The sequence below is a fragment of the Scophthalmus maximus genome, chromosome 6 (genome assembly GCF_022379125.1).
Source record: "Scophthalmus maximus strain ysfricsl-2021 chromosome 6, ASM2237912v1, whole genome shotgun sequence".
In the NCBI taxonomy this organism is placed as follows: Eukaryota; Metazoa; Chordata; class Actinopteri; order Pleuronectiformes; family Scophthalmidae; genus Scophthalmus; species Scophthalmus maximus.
In genome coordinates this window covers 4,877,364-4,901,398 of record NC_061520.1, presented here as the reverse complement: position 1 = coordinate 4,901,398, position 24,035 = coordinate 4,877,364, and the positions used below count along the sequence as shown (strand labels likewise).

General features: G+C 45.1%; 1 protein-coding gene across 1 annotated transcript; it reads left to right on the top strand.

Moving 5' to 3' along the window:
• Positions 1–1,016: 1,016 nt before the first annotated feature.
• On the top strand, positions 1,017–5,767 carry LOC118310041 (tolloid-like protein 2). The gene is made up of 10 exons (XM_035632781.2): positions 1,017–1,291; positions 1,432–1,522; positions 1,652–1,834; positions 2,013–2,165; positions 2,354–2,397; positions 2,501–3,172; positions 3,299–3,395; positions 3,572–3,757; positions 4,204–4,356; positions 4,494–5,767. Exons 1-10 carry the CDS (start codon positions 1,255–1,257, stop codon positions 4,537–4,539), a joined length of 1,662 nt encoding a protein of 553 aa, XP_035488674.2. The 5' UTR covers positions 1,017–1,254; the 3' UTR covers positions 4,540–5,767.
• Positions 5,768–24,035: the final 18,268 nt, after the last annotated feature.

The following is a 24,035-nucleotide window of genomic DNA, read 5'->3' as shown; positions in this document are numbered from 1 at the left end:
ACCAAAGGGTCAGATTCTCTGTTTTTGTCGCCGACGGCAGCTGCTGTTTTAGTGGATCAGAATCAGTGTCAACAGATGACACATGATTAGCCATCAGCATAAAAGGCTCACCTGTCCTTTTTTATTTTATTTGTTCCAAATCTCATGAAAGACGTTTTGAGCTGCGGGAGTATCGAGAACACGGCTCATTTGAGCGGCCGCCAAAAAATGTGAATCACACTCGTAATGACTCTCTGTCATTGCAATGCAGAACTCATTTAGCAGCAACAATCAAACTTATCAAGTCGCTCACCTATTAAAAAAAAAGAAAAGACAAACAAAAGTGACCCCTGGAATCTTTCCAACACAAACATATACTGACACACTTGCAGGATTTAGCTTTATTCTTGTATACTTGAAAAAAAGAAATCATGCGTTTTGTTTCGGGATTCTAATACGGGTCTGATTGTTGACAGCAGCCTCATTTTCATGCAGAAGGGCTTTTTGTTGCAAAGAAAGCATCACAAGAGGTTAAGAATGTTAAACATGTGCTGTTGCTCCACTAAATGTGGCGAGACTCTTCTTCAAAATCACCTTGTTATCTGTTCCAATCCCCAAAAAAGGCCACAACCTGGAGGTGTTGAACCCAGGAAATCCACCGCGGTTTATATATTTTTAGGAAAAGTAATATTTTTTGCATAATCTGTGAGGTGTGTTATGTTTTGTTCAGGGTTGCTGTCGCCTACTTGGACGTGTTCTGTGCAGTTTTGCAGTTGTATGTCTTCAGCGGGAATTGCCAATAATAATCGGTTCTGGTCAAACGTAGTGTTTCAAATAGCCATGTTAATTATTTCATAATTAAACCTCACGATGGTTCTGGTAAAAACGGAGGAACCTGCATAGACAAAAGTTTACGGCATGTTTCTGATAATTATTTAATTTTTTTCATTTTGTCTACAACAGACAGCTCTGCCGTCTGGTATGAGGGAACAAACACACGTGTTCTTGCACAGCGTCGGAAACACGCCCACAGACCGATACGCAGCGTCACTGTTTCCTTGTCACAAGCGTATAAATTGCGGCACCTGCAGACAGAGAGACAGTCGCCTCACAGGTCAGACAACACTGAGAGACACTGAGGAGAAGAAGCTCAACGTTCAATTCATCCTGCAGCTCATCCTGCAACTCAACCTGCAACTCGTCCTGCAACTCGTCCTGCAACTCGTCCTGCAACTCGTCCTGCAACTCAACCTGCAACTCGTCCTGCAACCCATCATGACGACACTGATCGTGGTGTTCGTCCTTCTGACAGGTAAGAACATCGACCTCTGCTCTGTAGTTGATACTAGAGTCGGTGGTGTGGTAGGCGTGCATGCTGTGGTCATGAATGTGTTTGTACTGCATGTTGATTATGTTATTGGTTATTAATCCATTGAACTCTCTTGTTTCCAGCTGGATGCTGCGCACAGACCTATCAAAACAATGCACAAGGCTTTTTGTTCCATATATGTCCCAGTAACGAAGCTGTGTCTGGGATTAAGAGGTAAGTTACTGTAAGACATATATAAACAAACACTCTGTATATATACTTTGACAGTCGTTTACTGTCGTACATTTACACTTTGGTAATTATGATCCCTCATTTAATTCATTTGGGGTTTTTTTGTCCCAGCACCCACGTGGACAGTGATCGCTTGTGGAATATTGGATGCAAGCCTTTCGTAGGCGTTGCCTCCGCATGCTCCTGGTCAGGTCCCATCAATTTGTTTGAGAAAGAACTCAACTACGACTGCCCGGCCAATAGTGTGATCACTGGCGTCTACAGCAATTACGACCACAACCACGAAGACAGAAGGTGGGTGGCTTGTTGAAATTCTGCATTTGGTCCAAAGAAATTAATTTGCCCAAAGTTCAGTGGCACTTTTTAATGCGAATGGTGTCCCTGCTTTTTGGTTTCATCAGAGTCACGTTGCACTCTCCGTGGTTCTTGAATAATGACGACTAATGGTTCGTTTTATCTGTAATTGTTCAAGTTGGTATTTCCAATGCTGCACTACCGATCAACTGATCACATTCGAGTGCCGGGAAAGCCCGAAGGTGAACTACTTCAACGAAGACTTCAACTGGCGCGTCCCTGGAGACAACTTCCTCACAGGCGTCCAGACCCACAGCAAGAATAATGACGGGTAAGTGCACTGACATGGTGATGTGGTCATAGTTCTACATCCAACAGTTGATGAATTCAACAGTCTGCTCCCAAACTAAAGATTGATGTTGTGCACCACTGCTGCTAGAGTTTTTGTAACAGCCAGACAGGTTGTTAGTTGGACATCAGCCTCCGTCCACATAACAAAATCATTTTTGTTATTGACAGAGATCATCGCTGGAGTTTCAACTACTGCAGAGCAATAATACAAGGTGAATAGTTTAATTGCACCGGCTGCCAGAGATCAATACAAGAGAAAACTAAAATTCAAGTAATGCTTGAATGTAACATTTAACTGGATCTTGTTTCTTTCAGATGGCCAGACAATCAATTCACAAATCCTCACCGCAAACAGTCCAATAGAAAACCACCTCACCGAAGGAGATGTCTTTGTCCCAGCAACAAGGAGCGCAAACATCTGTACCGACTGCAGATGGCCGAAGTCAAGTGGGCTTGTTCAAGTGCCGTACACCTTAAGTGATTCCTTCAGCAGCTCCGACAAGGTCACGATTGAAAAGGCCATCGAGGAATTCCACCTGAGCACCTGTGTTCGCTTTGTTCCACGCATCCTCCAAACCAGCTACGTCAGCATTGTGAAAGGAGAAGGATGTTTTTCAGAAGTTGGACGAACGGGAAGTCCTCAAACATTGTCTCTCGGCGCCGGCTGCATCAATAACGGCATCATTCAGCACGAGCTCCTCCATGCACTCGGCTTCTGGCATGAGCAGAATAGATCCGACAGGGACATTTACGTCGAGATCCACAGTGACAACATCGAGGATGGCAGACAGCTAAACTTCAATAAACGAGAAACCGACAACCTCAACGTCCCGTATGAATACTCCTCCGTGATGCATTACGGCTCGAGGGACTTCTCAAAGAATGGAAGGGAAACCATCACTCCCATCATATCCACAGCAGCGATAGGCCAAAGGGTTGGCATGACAGAAAATGACATCCTGAAAGTCAACAAGCTCTACAGCTGCCGTAAGTAGACAAATCATTTGTTAAATGTCAGTCGGACTTGCGCAGGCTGTCTGAGAGTAACTCTACAAGTCCGTGAGACTTCTTTCAGTGTAACTCACCCAGTGACTCGCCCACTTGTTCTTACAGAGGCGTACCTCCACAAGAACGGCGAGTGGGACAATCAGCTGGAAGATGTTCTGAGCCGCCAGTGTGACTCTGACCAAACAGTTTCTGGCATCACAAGGTGGGGAAGGGCTAACGGACACCTTTAAACTTTCATCGATACCACAAATTGACTTGCTTTGGTCTTCTCTTAAATCAAACTGATATATGATGACATATTTATCCGTAGCTTTATTCCTAGTTCGCGAGACAAACTGAACAAAAGTAAGAAATGATCAAATATTCTCTTTTTTTCAGCTTCCACAACAACGACAAAAATGATCGACTCTGGGGGATTTCGTGCAAGGCTTTCGTGGAGACCAGGACTTGCCAGTGGTCCAATTTTGTGAACGACTACTGGGGATCAGTGGACTTCAAATGTGCAGACAACAAAGTGATTGCAGGAGTCTACAGTGACCACAGCACCATCCTGACGGACAGAAAGTGAGTGTCTGTTAATGATACACTACCTTTGCTTCTACCTTTACCACACAAAAAAAATAGAACGGCACTTAGTAGAGCTCATACCTCCACCAAGGACCAACACACCCATAGATATCAGTCCACCAAATATGCCCGAATTCACGATCCATGAGTTACTCTCAGGGAAATCAGTGAAAATGTAAAAAAATATATATATTATATCTAATTATATATCTTATATATATAAAAAAGTACATGAAATATTCCATGATTGGCCCCTTTGTCTGAATCCAGGTCAGATTTGAATGGATTCTTTCTTGGTCCATGCCACATCCTTCCACTGAGTTTACTGGAAAATTGTTCCGTAGTTTTTGCGTAATCCTGCTGACAAACAGACAAACAAACAGTTGTCCAGTTATGTCGTTTCATATCCGATGTAAACTCACACTTTGCTCCTGTTTTGACAGATGGAAGTTTTACTGCTGCAGCGCGACTAATTTTTCCACGTTCAACTGCAAAGACACACCAGTGATCAACTACTACGACGAATACTTCAGCTGGAAAGTCGCCAGCAGCAACTACCTGACGGGAGTGAGAAGCACTTTCGATAGTCACACCAAGTAATTACATTTGTAATTTGCAACCCTCCGATGAAAACCTTTTCAGTCATTTCTTTTCACCATTTATTCTCAGGAAATCTGAAATTACCCGTCTGTGAAAGCCTCGTTGTTCATGTTCTCGGTGTTCTCATCGACAGAGATCGCAGATGGAGTTTCAGCTACTGCCAGGGGACAACTCAGTGAAGCCACTTTTCAAGAGAAGCAGCCGGACGAGATGCTAACGTGCCATATTGGTTACTGTACCATCTCTGCGTGAGGCCAACTGAAGGAACACTGAGAGGTCCATGACCACAAAGGCCACCGAGACGTTTTTTTACAAGTTTCGCATTGGATGCTTTTGTTTCATGTATCAGCTGCATGATGTCATAGTAAGCACGAAGGATATCGTCTTTGTGTTTGTTTCTTTGTTATAGTTTTCATGAGCACAATTTTTTGAGAAAATTGGAAAACTAAAATCAGTGTACAGATTGCTATCAACTGTCCGTCTGCCATCTGTAAGTTGCAGTGGGAGATTTAAAAGAGTCTTTATTATAAGGCACTTTATTGTAGCAGCAGCTTTGTAACCGTCACTCGTGGGGTTGTAATGGCCTGCATTTATCAAGATCAGAAGTGCTGATGTAAGATCATTAAGACAGTGCCCACGGCCCTCTCCTTTCATAATGACCTGAACAGAGAGACTGGTCTCAGAGCTGCGCTCCTGCTGCACTGATGAAGGAGAAACAAGAACCCTCAGTGCGGTGAGAGTGTGTTAATACAAAGGCTCCATGATGTTGGTTTTGTTCGCGGTTCGAGTCTTTAGCTGGTGTGTTTAGCGGCGCTGCAACTGGCGGGGCAGACGGAGCGGTTGGTTTCATGTCTCGTCGGCCTCCTGGTCTTTTTTCTTCTTCTTTGGTTTGTAAAGTTAAAAACACTTGCATCACCTTGTTTTTGCGATCAATTGCAACATCTGCGTTTGTTGTGGTTACTCCGCTCTGTGAATCACCACGTCTCACCTTCCATTGATCACATCTTTTAACCTTTGAAGATCAAAATTAATATATACAAAACAATGATGACGATTCCAAGTGACAACAACTTGTCTGAAAATGGACCTCCCACTTTTTTAGGTTAATTGACTTCCATAAGCCTTTTAGCTTAGACTGTACAGATTTTTGAGGTATCAACCATTTATTTGAAGATTCTCCAAGAAATGACTTCATAGTAAGAAATAAATGAAATAGTACACAATTTCTGTTGCAGAGGTCAAAAGGGTCGATTCCTTCAGGTGTTTGACTTTTGAAAAAAGGTATGACAACACAAACATGATGAGAAGGTGAATATCACATTGGGTTGGATCAACCGTCCTCTGAAACTGAAAATTCAAACTCTACATGTTTGATATCCTGCTTTTGCTGTTACTATTGTACACACAACATTTAGGCCTTTAAATGTGACCAAACATCTGTGCACGTGCCCCTGGTGATACTCTTTCGTGTCAGAGTTTGATTGATTCTTTACTGCCATGGACGTAGTCACCTGGTCCGTAAAGTGAAGCCAAGGCAGAAGTGCCTGAAAAGCCTGTATCTTCTGTGGTGACCAGCAGAGGGCGACTCCACAAGTCTATGGGGAAAACGACTCTACTTCTCACTTGATCTATAACGTCGGTAAACAGATTTCTGAGGAGATTATGGTTCAATCTCTAGTTTCAAGTCTTCTTCAAAACAGCATGATGTTCATTTTGTAAACTGTGCTCTCATGTAGAGTCCAACAGATGATATAGCACGTATGCATTGGGGCGTGGACACAGCGTGATCTACAGCTGGTAACGTCCAATGGTTGCAGGTCGCAGGTGGACATGCTGAACAAAATGCCAAACTCTATAGGCTTCAAGCCGGCAGCTCACACACCAATGGGTGACGTCATGGTGGGTTGCCACTTTCTTTTCTGTGTACAGTGTGCTGCCATTTTGTGTTTGCAGCCGCATGCTGACCTTTGTGGTACCGCACAGCCACTGTCCAACTTGCAGTTGGTGCGGTTAAGCAGGTTACACCGATTGCCTTGGTACAGAAGGTCAGGGTTCGATTCCAGGTCATCCCAGTGTGGGCCCGTATAGGCATCCCCTTAATGGTTTGGTGTCTCTGAGTTTTTACCTGCTGTTAATTGCCCCCGTCAAGGAGATTACGTTTTCAGCCCCCGTCCGTTTGTGCCTTTGTTTTTCGTCTCAGCAGGATCACACAGAAACTACAGACCAGATTTCCAGTAATCTTTGGTGGAAGGATGGGACATGGCCCAAGAAAGAATCCATACAATTTTGGCTAGGATCCGGACAAAGGTGCGGATCCAGTGAGCGATGTTGTTGTGGATGTGGACATGGTCTTTGGACACAGGTTTAGCAGACAGATGTCCGACTAGTCAATGGTCCAGTTGAGCCAAACAACCAGGCAGCCAATCATTTAGGAAGTCATCTGCATGCGGCCTGTCAGCCACACATGAACAAAGAGAGATGAGATATCCATGGTACACGAATGAGTGTCACAGCAAAGAAACATAGATCGCAATAGAAACCCATCAGATCCAACACTAGCTCTCACAGTAAAAACAGATTTCCCAGTGCCACGAAGGAAGAGGGGAGGAGGAGAAAAAGAAAGAAATACATCAAAGAGGAGGGTAATGAAGCTTGTCCAATCCTGAAGAGCCACATAAGAAAACAGAGATACGGCGAGTGTGTTGTGGCTGCCGAGAGAGAGAGAGGGATGGGGATGAATTATGATGAAATTGCATGCTATGAAGGGAGAGAGGAACAAGAAACGGATTGAGGCAGCAGGTGGATGTTGTCTCTTTGCCATTGTTGAAACCCCCCCCCCTCTTTTGCTCTATTTTCTCCCTCCGTTTCTCCCTCTCTCTCTGTGTGGCCAGCGAAGCGAAACTTGGCCCTAAATGGGAACAGAGGTAGCGGTGATCACGCCGGTCTTCTCCAGCAGGGCCCCCTCCTCAGCTCATTAAGCCGACAGCAGAGCTCTACTTACCTACCTGGGATAGAGGGGGATTTGGAGAAAGAGAGGGATGAGGAGGGCTGAGCTGCAGCGGGGGTTTCGCACAAGGGGCAGTTGGAAGAAAAAGGGAAAAAAACTAAAAACCAAGGGATAAAACAGAGAGCGGAAGTGGATGAGAAAGCTTAGACCCGGTAAAAGAGGAGCTCAGTCGTACTGACTCAAAGAATCCTCCGATCCTCCATCCGTCCGGGTGCATGTTCGTGGCCTCGGACGGCGGCGAGAGCTGATCAATTGGGGAGACGTTTTGTTGGCATCGTACACCTGAAGCGGAGCATCACACTGAACGCGGTGTACAGCAGAGCCGCCCTGCTTTTACTGTCCCGCAGTGATTGATGTGGATTTATGTGAAGCCGCTCGCTGCTGCTGCTGCTGCTGCTGCTTTGCATGTTTCAATGGTGAAACTGTAAAACACTATGTCTCATTTAGTGCCTATTGCTGTTCATCAATATTACCTGTTTGATTTCTTTGGACCTTGTTGATCGTGCATGTTTTAATTATTACCCTAAGGTGGTGTATCTTTAATGACCATATCCTTTTTTTCTAAGTTTTTAATTATACCGACGTTTTTCAGCATCTTTTGGTTTTTTTGCCCACAACTTCATTGTTTGTGGTTCCCTCTCACTTCTGTCAGTTCTTCTGTCTGTGTGAAATGTTGTTCTCAACAACAACAACAACGATAAACACTGTTACGTTCACTTTTATCCAACCCTCTCTGTTAAAAAAAAAAGAACTGGTCCAATAAAACCGTCAGTGGTTTGCTGAAAGTTGTGAATCAGCAGTCAATGGTGCACATTTGTAGTTTGATTAAATTCTGTTAACCAATTGTTAACAAACAAACAACAAACACATTCAATACATCAATATTGCAGAAATGACATTTTGTAATTTGAACTTTAAAGCTACACTGTGTAATATTTAGATGAACTTATTCACAGAAATTGAATATATTGTCCATAACTATGTGTTCATATATGTATAATCACCCTGTTTTTTTGTCAAGTTTGAATGAGTTAAATATAGTAACATGAGGTGGACCCCGAACTCCATGTGAGTCTCCATGTTTGCTACGTCATGTTGAATACGGTTGTTGCACAAAACGGTCCAGAAGGCGTCGCATTCGCGTTGAATTTTCAGCGGCTGCCGGAAACTGGAAATGGAATCAGCGTTGCGCCGCCATGAAGTGTCCCCTGTCGGATGCTCAGTTGGTTGCGGTTTGTAACTATACCACCAGATGCCGCTAGATAATTACACACTGGGGCTTTTATATAAGGTTTGTTTTGGGGTTTTATGCCGCGAATCATTGTCCAGCTTCATCAATTCCAAGTAGCACCTGGGTCCTGTTAGATTTTGGTCACAGCATATAGGAGTTAGCCTACCTCTCCTGTGTTGCATTATTTGCTGTGTGTTGCTTGCGATCGGGGGCATAGAATTGCTGCTATGACGTCGCCTGTGGTCGCGTTATTGTTGCTCATGTGATGTTTGCGTTGCCGCGCTGCGTTGCGTCGGAGTCCCACGCGGTGCGAGTGCACATAATTAATTTGAATGCCTTGGATGGGAAGTGTAGGTTGCAGCCTCGTTGCCTCTCTGTGTTGTAAAAAAAAAACATTTTCCTCTGTGACACAAAATGAAGATGATCTGCTGCGGAGTCACTTTTTTCTGATCTTGATAACTTTCCGCCTGTGAAGCATGAATATGAAAACAAGCCTACAGTTCCCTGCATAAATGACAACGATACATTTCCGTGACAATAATAATATTCTGACTGTAGTTCTAACCATGAGGAACATCGTCGTCAGTAAGGTGGTATATAGACCGTGACTCGGGGAGCCTCAACATTGTCTTTTGTTTTTCATAGGTGTAACAATAGGAGAGAAGGGCAAATGAACAAAGACACGACGGGAAGAAGAGGGAACGAGAGGACTCTCAAGCTTTCAGGCTCCTCAACAGTACGGTGAGAGAGCAAGATTACTCCCCTGTGATGCTGCGGTTAATGAGGGAGAACCGAGTGAGAATAAATTCAAGTCCTGGCGACGAGGACTTTGCATTCGGCAACGTTCTCCAAATCACTTCACATCACTCATGAGCCCCAGCCTCCACAGGAAAACTTCTTTTCTCTGCCCTCTAAACCTTTTACAGTCCGGTTCTTTATACTCACAGACATATTTTAGACCTTCTGACGAGTCGGACACTTTGGTTTTTGAAGCAAAAATATGTCGGATACAGATATATATCTCTGTTCTTGCACTTTTGACGTCACTCGGAGTAAGATTCTGCAGAAGTGGTCGTGAAGTGGAGCCAATCGGGAGTCAGTCACAGCTGTCAATCATGACGTCTCAGCCCGTTACCTTTTTTATAGCGTCAAATAACTGATTCAAAACAAACTTATCAGAAACATGGACACTTGAACGTACATCAGTGTGATTAAGATCTACCTAAAATTACAGAAAACATCTTTGGAGATATGAATTTATCATGTACATCAATTTTTTCCCATTTGTTTAGGTCCCCTCTGCTACCATGGAGGGGGCGGGGTTTATGGCCAATACTGCAGCCAGCCACCAGGGGGGCGATCAAGATGATTTGACTCACTTTTGGGAGCTGTCTCTCCATCCATCTTAATATACAGTCTGATATTTGACCAATCATCATTTTAACAGCAAATGTATTTTTGCGGCATCGAAGGCGCATTCTGCCAAGGTGTGAGCTCCGGAAACACACACTCGTGATTAAGATCGGATAATCCTTCATTAGCCCCACAAGGGGGACATTTACAGTGATACAGCAGCAAATAGAATTTCACACAGCAGCAGAGCTCCGACCTGCTCTGAGGCACAACTGTCTGCACCGAACCTCACGCGCTCATAGATATCTGTCCCTGGATATTGGTGATTTTTGCCATCAACATCCATGAATTATTCTTTTTTTTCCCACCCTTTCACCAAATTCTGTGAAAATGCGTTCCGTAGTTTTTGTGTAAACCCGCTGAGGGACAAACAAAGGGGCAGGGGTGAAAACATAACCTCCCCTGCGGAGGCAATAAAAATCCAGTAAACCCAACATTGTATAAAGTAACAAGCTGACAAGGCCACAACTTTTAAATTTGCACCATGGGAACCAGCGTCTCTGTCTTTGTTTCGTTGAGCTCTGTAAAAATCCTTTTGTTTCCCACCGTTTATCTACCAGCGCTTTTTTTGCCAATGCCATAATACACCAGATACGCACATTTGTTCCGGCGTTGGCACCTGTGGCCAGCTGTAGTCTGCTCTGTGGCTTTGTCTGTGCGGCAGCCTGTTTTTTCCCGAGAAGACCTCGCTGCCGAGTCCCAAAACATTCTCAGAACCTCCGAGATCCGCGGTGGGAAAGGAACGAGGGGAAGGACGTGAGCGAGGGAGTGATCGATTAGACGCCACAAGAAAAAGAGAGCGAGGGAGAGAAAGGCATTGAGAACGATTCGTTTGAATTCTCGGTGGGAGATCTATGAAAGAAGAGAGAGCGCCGGTGGTGCTGAAGGGGTCTAGGGGTCGAAAACCTGTTTCCCTGCGGAGAGAGACGGACAGAAAGAGAGGGGGAAAACAAAGAGTTTGAAGTGACAAAGGGGGAAGCCTACAGTCGTGAAGGGTTCCAGGTTATGCGAATGCTAATATAGTGCGAAGGAGCCACTGGATTGCAAGGTCCTGGATGGCACTTTACAGAGAGATAAGACCGAAGACTCACCCGGCAGACGCAGCGATAAAAAGTCTCTGCTCCGTTGACCTTGGCTGTGGAATGTGAGTCCCCCCCCCCCCCCCTCCTCGTTTTGTATTCAGGGTCAGACGCAATGACTCCCCAATCCCATTGGTCTCTGTGACCTGAGCATGGGTCCGGGTCAAAGGTCTAGAACACAGCCCAAATACAATAGGTGCTCTGCTGGTTAGCCGAAGAATCCGTGTTGACCCCCTGCCCGCCTCTCGGCATGTCGCCCCTCGGGACAGACGGCGAGGTGTATTAAGCGAGAGGAGACGGGTACGTTTTACCGGTTGTTTTGTAAGTGCGAGCTTGTTGTGTTTCTCCTAAGAGCCCTTGCTCCGGGCCGCCGCTCGTGCTCTCACTTCCTTCTCCTCTGTACCTCCGTGTGCGTGGACGTCCCTGCGGTCTCTCCTCCGCCTGCTCCTTTCTCTCTTACCACTGACATATGCTCACGGGGGAAATGAATATTCTGATATCAACCAGATTAAGACGATAGTCTGACCAAGACGCTGAACAGCATTTTCTGAATAAAGTCATACTATGGATGACTTGCAGTTGTAGCCGATTGCTCCACTGACCAGAAGACACGAGGAAGAAATTTCAACTGTGGCAGAACTTTTTTGAGAGGGAGAGACTTTTGTGAGGTGGTTTGTTGTTGTTGTTGTTGTTGTTGTTGTTGTTGTTGTCAGAAACTCTTGATTCTCAGCTGCACTCTAGTGGACGTGTCGCTTAACAACCGCGCCGACACAAAGGATGCATGGAAATATGTGGGGTGGTGACGGTTACACCGTTTGAGACGGACGCATCTCTTCACGTAAGTGGAATGGTTTTTGTCAGCAGGATTACACTAAAATATTCCTGTAGGAAAGTAACTGATTTTATTCGGTTTGTCTCTTCATCAACGCAGCGTTCTTCCACAACTGAGATTATGGTTTTGAGGATCTATGTTGTTTGGGTGTCTTTACTATAAGGCCTGATTGAATTTAAGGAGCCAGTTGGGCTTTAAGGGGGGGGGGGGGGCACCTTCCGACATTCCGATATTTGTAAGAATCAAACCTTGTATTTTGGGGTTGTTGTTGTTGTTTTTGTCAAAGTTAATTGTCCGTGGATTCAGCTCCTCTCCTGCCCGGACGGAAATTCCTGGACTGAAGCAACTTTTTGTAATAAAAATGGAATTATGCCCTTAACCATCACCCTCTCTCCTGCACTTTTCATTCACTTTCTCTCTTTATCTCCCCCACTCCACACCACCCCACCCCCCTTCTTTCTCATGCCATTATAGGATCCTTGGACAGTTTTATGACATTTATTCTACTTGGCACTTCTCTCTCTCTCCCTCCGTCCCTTTCTCATCTCTCTCCTTTCTTTTCCTCATCCCTCTGTCTCACTGTTAATTACCCTTGCGGTCTTATCTGTCGACACCCTTCAAACTTGCGGCTCCCTGTCATGAATCAAGTGATCATGATGCATGAAAGCAGAACTTAATACAAAATTAACTCTGATGATATTTAACATTATTACACTTCATTATTTTTTTCCCCCAAAGTGGAACATGACCCATATCGTACATTTGAACTTTTTTCCCCCTCCTGACATGGGGCCTCGCGCGAGACACCGTTCGTGCAAACAGATCTGTTCTGAAATCGTGCGTACGAGTGATTGAGGAGAAACCTCTAGTATTCTCATATTTTAAGATTTTTACGATCGGTCCAAACCCGTCAGAGTAAATTCCTCTGCTGTTATTCAAATTATTTTTTTGTTAGTAATCGGTTTTGAAGCAATTTCAAGTAAATGCATAAATTAAACCCAAATATGATGTTTTACATTATTCTGTGTAACTCTACAATTGGAATTATGGTATAAGTCTACATGTATTCATACTGTATATTGCGGTTGTTATGTGTCTGGACGCTCACGAAGACGCCGGCTTGACCTGTCAATTGTTGATTGTCTCCGTGGAGGCCAGTTTCAGATCAGTTGCCTAAAAAGATCTGATTGAGATTTTGCTTAAACTTAACCGCTCTAGTCGACCCGCAGATGAGACGGGAGCGTTCGTACAACAAGCGCAAATGTGCAGAAGATCGGATCAGATTTAATCCGACGGTCGTGTTGGAGTGTCCTTGTGCAAAACACCGAACCCTTAAAAACACCCAGTGTGTGAATTGGTGAATGACACTGGTAGTGTAGAGCGCTCCGAGTCGTCGACGAGACCAGAAAAGCTTCACGCGAATGCAGTTCATTCATTTAATTGAATCGTCTCGTTCGGTGTAAAAAACAAACCATTTGCATATTCACAACTGTACGGACCCTGGGTTTTGTGTCAAAGCGACCAATTCACTGCGTCAACGCTCTTCATATATATTTGCTTTCCAACCGGCATGGGAAGACGGAGAGAGAAGGTGTTGTGGTAATTGGGTGAACGGAGCGTTTTACATTGGAAAAAGGTGCTAAGATTGGACCGAGCAAGTGATGAATGATTCAAACAGGCAGACGAGCGAAGGCGGCGGCGCCGCTCTGCGTCTCCATCGCAAACATATACACATATTCGACAAGGGCAACGCCGAGGAAGCAATTGGGTGCGGAGGAAGATAGGGTTGTCTTTTTTTGTAATTATTTCCCACCACGACGCGGTCGACACGGAGAGCATTACCCGCGCCAACAGAAGCAATCAGCTCCCTCCTCAAGGTGTCGGATACACTTATTACGTTGCACCGAGGAGCGATTGCGAAAAATTTGCGTAATCCCTCCCCCGCGCGCTTATTGAATAATTTCCCCTCAATAACCGCGTGAATGTCATTAAAAAAAAACGCCACACTGTGACGGCTTTGCGAAGGGGAACGCAGAAGTCCCCGGACTGCGCCTGCTCTGACGTTTTCTCCTCCGTCCTGCGTTGTGAGCGGGGAGAGGAGCCGATCGACGCCGTTGGCTGAGGTGGGAAATGGAACGCGAGGGGCGCGAGCGCCGGGAGTTTTTCCCCCCAGAGTTTGCCTCATTGCTCGTCACTCCGGCGGAGGCGGAGCAGGGGGAGGAGCCACGTCCCCGGGTGAAACAGGTGGCCGCAGCTGCCACGGTGTTTGCTCGGCGCGTCGCCGCGCGCTCCGTGGTTAATTGTGAGAAAGCGGAGCTTGGTACCGGATGGCCGCCAGTCGAAATCCCTTCACAGGCCTGGGAAATCAGGGACGGGGAAGTTAAGTGTCGCTGCACGCTTCGATGAGGGAACGGAGCAACGTGAGTGTGTGTGTGTGTGTGTGTGTGTGTGTGTGTGTGTTAATCTGCACAACTCTTTGCCGCCCGACAACGTTACACTTCCCCTCAGCTGGTATTAAAATGTGTTTGCTTGGCAACCCTGAGAGACAAATGGGAAGATCGACGGGCAATGATTAGAATGTCACTCATCAGACCTCCACCAAGGCCCAACAGTCCCCCAATGAAACCACGTTTAAATCCGCCGGATCCAGATTTCCATTTTTTTCATTTGAGTCCTCCCCGAATCTCACACGTCTCAGATGTCAGTTTCCTCAATATGCCAGATTTTTTTTCTCTTTCACTTTTTTTACATTGGAAAATCCAAGACGGCATATTAGGGCCGTTGTAGGAAAAGACAAACATACGTTTGTTCTCGTTACTCTTCCACGTTGATCTCTGAGAATTGTCAAATTCTTTTTTCTCGCACATTTTCGACTTTAAAATCAGAAATTGTTTTTTTTTCCTCGAAATACTAACCCCCCCTGTTTTTTGGGGGGGTTTTTGTTTTTACAATACGCCGTCGTAGAAATTTTAAATTGTTTTTAAATTTTAAAAACTCCTACGCCACGATGTTAAAGAAAGAGATAAAACATCCCCTACTTTGTATTGTAATGAATGTGACTTTCCACATCCTCCATTAAGTAGCTTTGTTTGCCTACATGTAGTCCTGCAGATGCCGTCACACTGACTGTTTTGGAGTTTGTTTTGACCGTAATCGAGTCCGAGTTTTCATCCGTTGGCCCCGGACACTTCTCGAGGAAAGCTACTAGTTATAATTGTCCACAGATAATAAAGACACACAATGCAATTCATTATTATGCACAGTCGAGGCAGCGCAGCACAACTTTGATCAAGTGCAACACTACTACATGGACAATGAAATCATTTTTGGGGGGGTCGGTGTCTAAATAGGACTCAATCATTCAGACAGATAAGCCTCTCTCCTCCCTCTTTCATCCGTTGCCAGCTCTTTTATAAACCAGCCTGCGAGTCGGTCATTTAGCCCCTCCTGCTAGTTTGCTCGCTCACCTCATCAAACTTCTGAATGAACAGAATGAAGACCCGAGGATTCCTGATGGCACAGGTCCATGCAGAGTACCTGACGTCATGGGGGGTGGGTGAGGTGGTGGTGGGTGGTGTTCATGGATTCAGGTAGATAGGATGCAGCGCGTGTGCAAATTGATTTATTGTAAGTGTCACACTTCACTTGTTGACAGGGGAAAATCCTGCTGTAGTTACAAACCTGCAGAAAATGAAAGCGTTGCCCTGAAGTCACTGATAACGGAGCGAGTGCGTTTGAATTAAATTGAAGAAGAGGACCGTGCGTCTAGTGGAGGCTCTCTTCACTGTGTCCCCACGTTCAACAAAAAATGATCAATGACTGTATATGAAGACGGTCCCTGACTGTATATAAAGATACTTCCTCCCAAGCTTGAAGCCAAAATATTTAGGAATACCTGCGCCACAGTCTTACGCTTGATCCATGTCCCATCTGCTAACACGGAGGGGGCGGGGTTTATGACCTATACTGCAGCCAGCCACCAGGGGGGGATCCATATGTTTTGGCTTTATTTCGGGAGCTGTCATGTCGTCCATCTTTATTTGGACTGTTGGTTTCAAGGAATCTCTACTAGGGCTGCAATTAACGATTATTTTCATCATCGATTAATCTGCCGATTATTTTCTCGATTAATCGATTAGTTGTTGGGTATAAAATGGGGAAAAATGATGTTTTGTTTTGTCCACACGCCAAAGATATTCAGTCTTACACTCATAAAGGGGCAAAGACACCAGAAAATATTCACATTTAAGAAGCTGAAACCAGAGAATTCAGACTAATTGTTCCATAAAAAACAACTTGAACCGATTAATCTATTATCAAAATGGTTGCCGATTAATTTAGTAATCGATTACTTATCGTTTACTCGACGCAGCCCCAATCTCTACCGTCGTCAGAAAGAAGAAAACACGAGCTGACAAATCACAGGTCATGCAGTGTCTATGTTTCATCTCCACAAGATTCTGCAGCTAGCGAAAACGCCCTTTATTGATTGGTGTGACGATTGTTTTCTCTGTAAGTCGTACGTTCTGTAAACTGCCATAGTAAAATAATTGCTTGTTGACTGAGTCCAAACCCATTTCCTTTTCAAAAATAACTTCAAAAGTGGCACTTCAATCAAAAAAGTGATATAGTTCCTGATCAGATCTCCCTGGAAGGAATTGATTCATCGCTGCAGCTGCTGTGGTCGAGCTCCCGCGTAGCTATGGTGAGTACGTGCACATATACTGTACACGTATATATATCGGTGTGTACATTACGGGAACGTGCGTAAAAAAGCAGCAGAACCGGACGTTCAGGCCCATTTCCTCCAGGGGAGGTGACGGGCAGGAGTGTGAGGCTGGAAGAGCAGCGTCAGCGTCACCACATCGCAGTGGAAACCCACAGTCGATTGCATTTAATCACCGCGCCATTCCGTGTTTAGTCTTCAGTGGCTTCATTTATTACGGCTACATTTGAATCAATGAGTCTGAGGCAGCAGGAGCCTCCGCGCGGCGACGGATGGAGGCGTAAACCGCCGACAGCTGGAAGTGGCGATGGCAGCGGAGCGTCGGAGAGAGTCTGCCGGAGCAGTCGGCGGTTTTTCCCAGATTGGTACACGGATTTCTAATTACCGAGTGATCAGGGTTTGTTTGCTTGCTTCCATGTTTGTTTGTTTGTTTGTGTGTCTCTGTAATGTATTTGTTCACGCGAGGCGCGTCGTTCTTTACCTGCGCTACCGAGGCAAAGGGATGCGGGGAAATTCATGCACCTTTTTGACGTGGGTGGCACAGCCAAATCACAAAGCAGCGCGAGTGACAGCTGGTACCGTCCAGTAGGAGCCGATCGCGGGCGTAGGTGGACGTGTAGTTGACGAGCTCTCAGTTAGACCCCACCCCCCGCCTCCGAATATGGTTACTTCTTTCTTTCAAAAAAACCAAGATGGCGCCGGTCAAAACGCTTCACTCGAGGCTGGGTGACGTCACGGTGAAGTAAACATCGCTCGCTGGAGTCGTATTTATTTAAGTCCTGAAACCAATGCATTTTTTTTTATAATTTTGTGTTGCAAAATGTTGTTATCGTCAAATCTTGGCAGCTCATTTTCACTCTTCGTTTGTCAATTAATCAACTTCGGATGAGCGTCATTGAATTGGAAACGTAAAAGGTTTTTAATTTGCCGTCAGCACAATCGTGTGATGATTAGTTGGTGAATATATGTGGAAATGACAAGGAACCATCAAAGCTACTTGTGGCGGCGCCCGTGTCCGAAATAGTCTAGTTTCATTTTTGTGCAACAGGTAGCGAGTGGGAGCGCGTCGTCCATCTTTATATACAGTCATTGATCGCGACTAAACTCTGAACCTCGAAACTCAAGAGTTTCATCATTCTATATATATATATATATATATATATATATATATATATATATATATATACCCATCATCGCGCAACACAACTTAAGCCCCTTTTACTCACTAATGATCCAAAGCACATCACACGGACGCATTAATATGCTCGAAGCATGCGACGAAAAGGATTAGCTGATGAATGCCACAAAAAAAAAATAACTGTCAGGGCCGATAATTACTCTGTATAACCAACACATTTAAGGCTGATTAGAAAATGACAGCGAATAACTCAACAAATTTAGCCGCGGGGCCACGAACTCCGAGCCATCTTCCACCGATTGTTATTGTAGTTATTTTACACACACACACACACACACACACACACACACACAGACACACACACACACACACACACTGTTGTGTTCTGACACAAGGCAGCGGCGTGAAGCTGCACGACTCGCCCGGCTGCCGGTGGCGACCAATTGGGGGGGGGGGCGAGAAGGGTTAAACTCACCAGCCGTGATTGGAGCCACTTAAGTGCTGTCAAGGCACAAAATTGGACGGAGCAGCAGCCTGAATAATTACAGAATAACAACGGAAAGGGGGTCTTTGTTTGGCCAGGGGAGGAAAATAATTGATTTCGGAGGGGAGGGGGCTGCAGACTTTCTTTCTTTTTCGTAACACACTAGAGGACACACAAGGTCTCCCGCAGTGGCACTTGCCATCCGGGGGAGGGGGCGACTTCCAACCTGCTAGAACAAGGAGCAGAGAGAGAGAGAGAGAGCTTGGAAAAATGTAATTAATTGGATCAGATTAAAATTAATGAAGTAATTAAGGAGCTGCCTGCCCTAGTTCCTCCAGTGTGGAAGTGTCCAACGCACCAGTGGCGGCAGGAGTGCGAGCAGTCGGAGGCACTGTGGAGAGAAAGAAGGACGGAGAACATAGAAGAAGAGTGACTTTGACTCGGAAGCAAGCGAGAGTGCAGTCGGTGGTAATGAGAGAGAGAGAGAGAGACACTCCAAATAAACAGCAGTGGGAAACGAAAGGGGTAATCTGTTGGACGCCGCGATTTCAATTTATTCCGCACATCTTTGGCGTTAAGTGCTCGCTGCGGCGTCGTGTCGCCGCGTTTTACTCCCGCCATCAACTTCCCCCTCCCGTCTATTCTTTGCTCCACCAACGTGAAACAGACTCAACACCCCGGAGGTTTTTTGAGATAATGTCGCGTGTCGGATGCGAAGGGGGATGGAACTTGTGATTTCAATAAAACCTGATATCTGATCAGTTGGGTGATTTCCCCGGCATCTTGGTGCAAAGTGCGCGGTTCCCATGTGGCAGGAGAAGAGGCCGACCAAAGTCGGGTGAGGTCCCCATACTGATGTTGTGAGGGAAAAAATTCTCATACCGATAATTCGTCATAATGTCAATGATTCCTAAGATGTCGTTATCAAACCCTTATGACAAAAGAAATGTAACTGAGGCTTGGTTTACTAAAGTTTAACCATAAACTTTACTATAAATAACTTTATTGAAAAGGAAACACAAATACAACCAACTATATAAAACTTGAATTGAGAAAAAAAGATATAATTTTTTCCTTAAATGTAAAAAAGAATTGCACATCTTTCTATATTCTTTATTCTTTATTGGCAAACATGACCTCTGATAACAGGGCTGGCCCTAGATTGGAAACACTGATATAGCTAAATCTTTTTTCCTAACTTCTCAGTACCGACATATATTATTATATTGATGCTACGTTCTTTACCGATTAAGCCCGACAGGAAGAGTTTCAGTTAGAAAACCACCTGTAGAAGGACGAAGGAAAAGACGAGTGTGGGAAAGAGAGCTTGTGTGTGTGTGTGTGTGTGTGTGTGTGTGTGTGTGTGTGTGTGTGTGTGTGTGTGTGATTCCCATGGGAACACAAATGAAAATCGACGCCACACACACACTCGAGATCAAAGACAAATATATATATATCTATGTGTGTATAATCATTGTAATTATGTTGTCATGTTCTCACCGGTCTTGTCTTTGAGCAAACAAAGAAACTGACGCTTGTCTGCTGACTCAGTCGGGGTTTTTTGGCACAACGATTACAAAAGTATATATATATATATATATATATATATACATATGACAAACAAACGAACAAATGGACGGGGGTGACAACATAACCTCTCTGTCGGTGGTATTTAAAGTGATGTAAGACTTTCATCAGTGAAAATCTCACCTGTTTCCTTTTCCTTCGAATCTCTCTCCCCGGCCCTCCACGGGTGTTTCCTCCGTCATGCTAATCCCTCCATGATCCAATTCACTTTGTCTTACATTAGTGCCCGCAACACACACACACACACACACACACACACACACACACACAGAGACCCCCCACCAGCCCCCCTCCCTAAATGTAATTCTGCACCAGCAGTCACATTCCTCTGATGATGACAGCACATGTTCAGTCTGCCACAACAGGCCAACTTTCACTCCATGATGCACAAAATAAAGAGGGTGCGTGTGCGTGCGTGTGTGTGAGAGAAGCTCAATTAATGGAAAGGAACGCTGGTCATGGACAGGAAGAGCAAAATTGGGAATTAGTGGCTCTCAGTAGACGAGTGGAAGCAAATCAGATTTTATGACCCCTCGTGTATTAGAGCGGAGAAGATTAGCTGAGAGGGCAAACGATGGAGAGACGGTGTGTGTGTGTGTGTGTGTGTGTGTGAGATGAATGATCAAGAAGCCACAATTTGTTTTATTTTTGTAATTTCCTTTTCCCTCGCGAGAGTCAGGAGATGCACTTAATAACCTTTATTTATCTGGGGAAGGCTTCTGCTGAGCATTATTACCACTTTGCCCCCCCCCCCAACACACACACACACACACACACACACACACACATTACATAAACATCACAGTTAATGTGTATACAGCTCGTAGAAGCAGTCATTTGTTATCTTAGTTTACTGGTTCTTACTGTAAATGTTTGCCTGTTTATTTTTGGTTGATTTAGTCAGACGCCGTCGTGTTGCACCACCTCCGCAAAATTACACTTGTAATTATTAGTTTGCAAATACAAACACTGGCTGGATGTAAATATTTCAGACAAATGGAACATCCAAAAAATACCCCTAATGTCTGAGGCTGAGCCTAGATTCAAAACATCACTGTTGCTACGGTTACACCTCTTTTGACCAGGTCCTTGGCCATGCACGGGTCAGTCTCAGCTGTCAATCACGACGTCTCGGGCCGTTTTTAGAGCATCAAATAGCTAATTAAAACCAAACTGATCACAAACGTCAACACTTGAACATACATCAGTGTGATAAGGAAATAAACCTAAATGCCAGAAACCATCGTTGGAAACATACTTTGATTTTTTTTTAGTTTGGTCCATGTCCCATCTGCTAACATGGAGGGGCGGGGTTTAGGACTTACACTGCAGCGAGCCACCAGGGGGCGATCCAGATGATTTGGTCAGTGATTTTAAATTTTAAATTACAGACTCAGCCTCGTGTATGATACTGACTGTATCATTGAAAGTATTTTTTTTCTCTAAAATAATCAAACTGGAAATGAAATGAAATGAAATTCCTTCGTCTCCACTCTCTGAAATGTAATAAGTCGCTTCCTTATTAGATTTCAGGTTTGTGTTTCCTCACACTTCTTAATAATCCTAAAAAGTTGTCAACCACTTTGGGCACATCTGACAAGAGGATCGGCCGCCCCCCTCCGTAAAGAACTTCTTTTTGTGGGATACTAAATTACAGTGGAGTCCCCCCGAGGGATTATTTTTTTAATGAGCTATAAGTAATTGGTTTCCCTGCGTCTGCAGTAACGACGTGGGACCGGTTAGCGAGTTGAAAACAAGGTGACTGGCAACGAATTTGAATATCCAGAGAGGACGCCGGTCTGCAGCCGCAAATATGCAAACGAACACCAAACACGTGCTTGTGTGCAAACTAACAAACACAGCCACGTTAATACACACGAGAGAGAGCGCGCGCGCACACACGTATACACACACACACACACACACATATACACACACACACACACGAACACACACACACACACACACGTATACACACACACACACACACACACACACACATGTATACACACACACACACACACATGTATACACACACACACACACGTATACACACACACACACACACACACACACACACACTTAGGCACTTAGCTGTGAAACGCTTCCCACTGTGATTATTAATTACATTCTCCCTCCCCTGCCACCTGTGTGTGTGTGTGTGTGTGTGTGTGGGGGGGTGTGTGTGTGTGTGTGTGGGGGTGTGTGTGAAGCAGTAAAGCACATTTTATTTTACCCCCTATCTCCTCATGTTCTCTCTTCCCTCCTCATCCCTCCCATTATCCTCCCTTCCTCACACACTCCCCTCCCTCTCTGAGCAGAACAACTCAGCTTCTCCATCCACCGTCTGAGCGGTCACCGTGACGTACTCGAGATATGAAGAGACGACCCGGGACAACATTAGCAATTGAACAAATGGATATGGGTCGAGAGAGGATGCAGGAAGAGGAGGTGGACAGAGAGGATAGAGCATTTCTTTCATTTCTTTTTTTACTTTTCTGGAGGAGCACTTTACGTCTCTGCCCCCAAGCCGAGAATAACTTTGTGGGCCCGCGGCTCTAATGGGCCTGTGACTTCCTCCCGAGTTCGAACATCTCTGACACGAACAGCAGGCGATTTTACGTTGAATTACAGTTGTAACATATTTGTAACTTGCACCAAAGCATTTTTGGACTATCAGGGACGCACTTTAAAAGGTTAAATATATATACGTGTGTGTGTGCGTGTGTGTGTGTGTGCGTGTGTGTGTGTGCGTGTGTGTGTGTGCATGTGTGTGTGTGTGTGTGTGTGTGTGTGCGTGTGTGCGTGTGTGTGTGTGGCGCTGTTTTGGAGTTGCGAAGCATTTACAAAAGTTGGAGTTCATCATCTTTAGCATATCGCGCTACGGTTTCCGTTAGTCTCTCCACATCGTGTTCTGCTCCCGGTCCCTGCGAGAACGATGCGAAGAACAGATTCTCGTTAACACACAGGAAGCTGCAGGAGACACTTGGAGCGAAGGGAATTAAAAAAAAAATAATTAAAATTCAGAAAAAGCCAGGCAACATATGGCCGTAATGTAACTGGCAGACAGCAGCACACAGACGGAGTCTCGCAGCACATCTTGGAGTCTCGGGAAGTAAGACAAGCTTTTGCTGTACAAAGTGTCTAAGGCGACCGACTGTGCCTCCGCCTTTGTCTCGTTTAGTGGCCTGCTGTGTCCGTGCGAGTCTAGATCTGGACGTACAACACTGTGCAACGTGAGCCAATTGCTCGGAGCCATAGTTGAGAGCATATGGTCACGAGTGGAATCGCGGAAAACTTTTTTTTCCTCACTGCGCCGCCACGAAATGGGAAAACGCAACGAAAGTGACACCAGGACGCAGCCACACCACGCGTCATATGGTCACAAAACACGGAGGCCAGGCTGGTCGAGGTTTCCTCCTCCTTTAATTCTTTAGTGTGGTCCATGTCCCAGCTGCCAACATGGAGGGGCCGTGGCTAATGACCTATACCGCAGCCAGCCACCAGGGGGCGACCACTGCGTCACGTCGTCCATCTTCATTTTACAGTCTATGACCGACAGGTGCGTGCTGCGTGGGTGTGGCTGAAAGGTGGTGCGGGTGTGTGTGTGTGTGTGTGTGTGTGTGTTGTTCATGTTGTGGCTTGGATCTTCTGTTTCACTCTGCGGCAGCTGTTTGAATTGTGAAGCTTTATGTCGCCACGTAAATTGTGCAGACGCCCTCCGCGTACTTACTTGTTTATCGTCGGTCGTTTTTGTGTAATGGTGTGTGTTTTGTGGTCATGGAGGCGGCTGTGTGTGTGTGTGTGTGTGTGTGTGTGTAATTGATAATCAGTTGTATGCACATGCTGAACGGTGTGTGTGTGTGTGTGTGTGTGTGTGTGTGTGTGTGTGTAGAGACATCAGGCCTCCGTTCTCACCTGGGAACAGCAAACTGTTTATTTTAATGCACTTTATGTTGTAGCCTAAAGATCTTGTTTAATTGAATGGTCCTGTCATATAATGACATTATCACCACGTACACCCCCAACTAACACACACACACACACACACACATAAGTTAAGTATAAAGCAGTAACTTCTAACATTTTTATTAACATTAAACTCAAGTTTTTTTTCTTTATACGCCGAATGCGACTTAACTTTCTTGAACTAACTGTACTTTTAGAGTTTCCAATTC